At 45.9% G+C, this 1,655-nt stretch overlaps 1 protein-coding gene across 1 annotated transcript in view; it reads left to right on the top strand.

Moving 5' to 3' along the window:
- The window catches only part of scpep1 (serine carboxypeptidase 1), a 12,385-nt gene that overhangs the window by 8,986 nt on the left and 1,744 nt on the right, over positions 1–1,655 (top strand). Inside the window, exons 10-12 of the mRNA XM_014024291.1 lie at positions 913–1,026; positions 1,104–1,241; positions 1,314–1,477. Of these exons, the coding sequence (XP_013879745.1) occupies positions 913–1,026; positions 1,104–1,241; positions 1,314–1,477 (416 nt within the window). The remainder of the gene's footprint in view (positions 1–912; positions 1,027–1,103; positions 1,242–1,313; positions 1,478–1,655) is intronic.

Here is a 1,655-nt window from a genome sequence, read left to right as displayed (position 1 = left end):
AGGCAATATTATCGCTTATCGCAATAATTTATGAGACAATTAATCGACCAGCAAAATTTGTTATCGTGACAGGCCTACTGTAGGCATATTTTTGTTCTTTCATCTCTTGTGGCTCTCAGGACCTGCAGTTTCCTCTCAGATACCCCAGAATGCAGATGGCACAGCCAAGTTTCCATAGATTTCTAGAAAGCTAAAGGTTCTGTCATGGAAATCTTTATTTTACATAGACAGAAACACGAGATCCCAGAACAAAGTACTCCGTGAAAGCTCAATCAGGATTTATTGCAATATGCAAGACACATATCATTTCACACAGGCAGTGGTACAGAATGTGTGCACCGAGGCAGTTTCAAATACACACATTTATACAGAATATTATCAAGACAGACAATGAACATCTCTCTTGGTGCTAAAACTGGGCCAAGGAGAGAATGATGTTGGATAAAACMGCAACAAGAATGATTACTTCTAACAGATATTGTCTTGATCTTAAAACTCTCTGTCCGAGAGAAAACAGAAGATAAAGAGTAAAATCATAAAACATGATGACATTTAAAGTAAAGCAAAAGAGGTCACTGACTCTTGGCCTGAGAAGAAATGTAGGGCTTTAAGAGTAATTTATTTTTTCAAGACAGTTCTTTTTAACTTGTCAAACTTCCTACATAGAAATACACGTTGGACCATCRKTGCAGCTGCTGTTTGTTCGAGGCTYACATTTTAGTCTGCGTTTATGCCTGCCTCGTTAACGTGGCGGATGGGGAGTGCCGGACAGATGTGAGGTCACCGTGGTCGCGACACTGGCAGCAGCTTTGACACTATTCAGCGTTTTACTTGGCTTAGATTGAYGTTCAGCCAGCAGCTGCATTGGGTTTCCTCTTCCAGTCAATGAGAAATGGTTTTCCTGCCGTTCAGCTCTGCAGGCACGTCGACACGTCCGCCCCCTGAACAGGCAGTCGCTGAGCGAGCTGATGAACGGACCGATCAGGAGGAAACTGGCCGTYGTACCTGAGAACGTCACCTGGGGAGGTACGGTGTGTGGAGCTGGGTGGTTTCAGGTGGCTTCTCGGTGAATCTCCTGAGCCTTTTTGCGTGTGCGTGTCCAGGTCAGGCAGAGGCGGTGTTCAGCTACATGGCAGGAGACTTCATGAAGCCGGTGGTGGATGTAGTTGACCAGCTGTTGGCAGCTGGGGTCAACGTGACRGTGTACAACGGTCAGCTGGATCTCATCGTGGACACCATGGGTAGGTCAGCGTCTGCGGTAAAGGCTTTTATAAAAAAAAAAAAACGTTGTACACCACTTCCTGTTCTTCCAGGTCAGGAGAGGTGGGTGAACCAGCTGAAGTGGGAGGGGCTTCCTACTTTCAGCAAGCTGAGGTGGACCTCCCTGGATGACCCGGCCTCCCCAGGTGTAACTGGAGCTTTTGTTAAGACTTACAAGAACTTTGCCTTCTACTGGATCCTCAGAGCCGGTCACATGGTAAAGCCCAGACAACAACCAGAACATTCACACTGGGGGACCTACAACACATCAGTTCACGATTCAACGATTGATGAATCAATTACATCAAGGCAAAATGAAAATCAACAGGCCTCGTGCAAGAACCGTTCGTACACACAGATTTGTTCTTAAGTTGTGCGTACGAGTGATTTAGGAG

This window comes from Austrofundulus limnaeus, unplaced genomic scaffold (assembly GCF_001266775.1).
Source record: "Austrofundulus limnaeus strain Quisiro unplaced genomic scaffold, Austrofundulus_limnaeus-1.0 Scaffold417, whole genome shotgun sequence".
NCBI classification, from domain to species: domain Eukaryota; kingdom Metazoa; phylum Chordata; class Actinopteri; order Cyprinodontiformes; family Rivulidae; genus Austrofundulus; species Austrofundulus limnaeus.
Note: the sequence above shows the minus strand (reverse complement) of the source record. Positions and strands in the feature narration are given on the sequence as shown.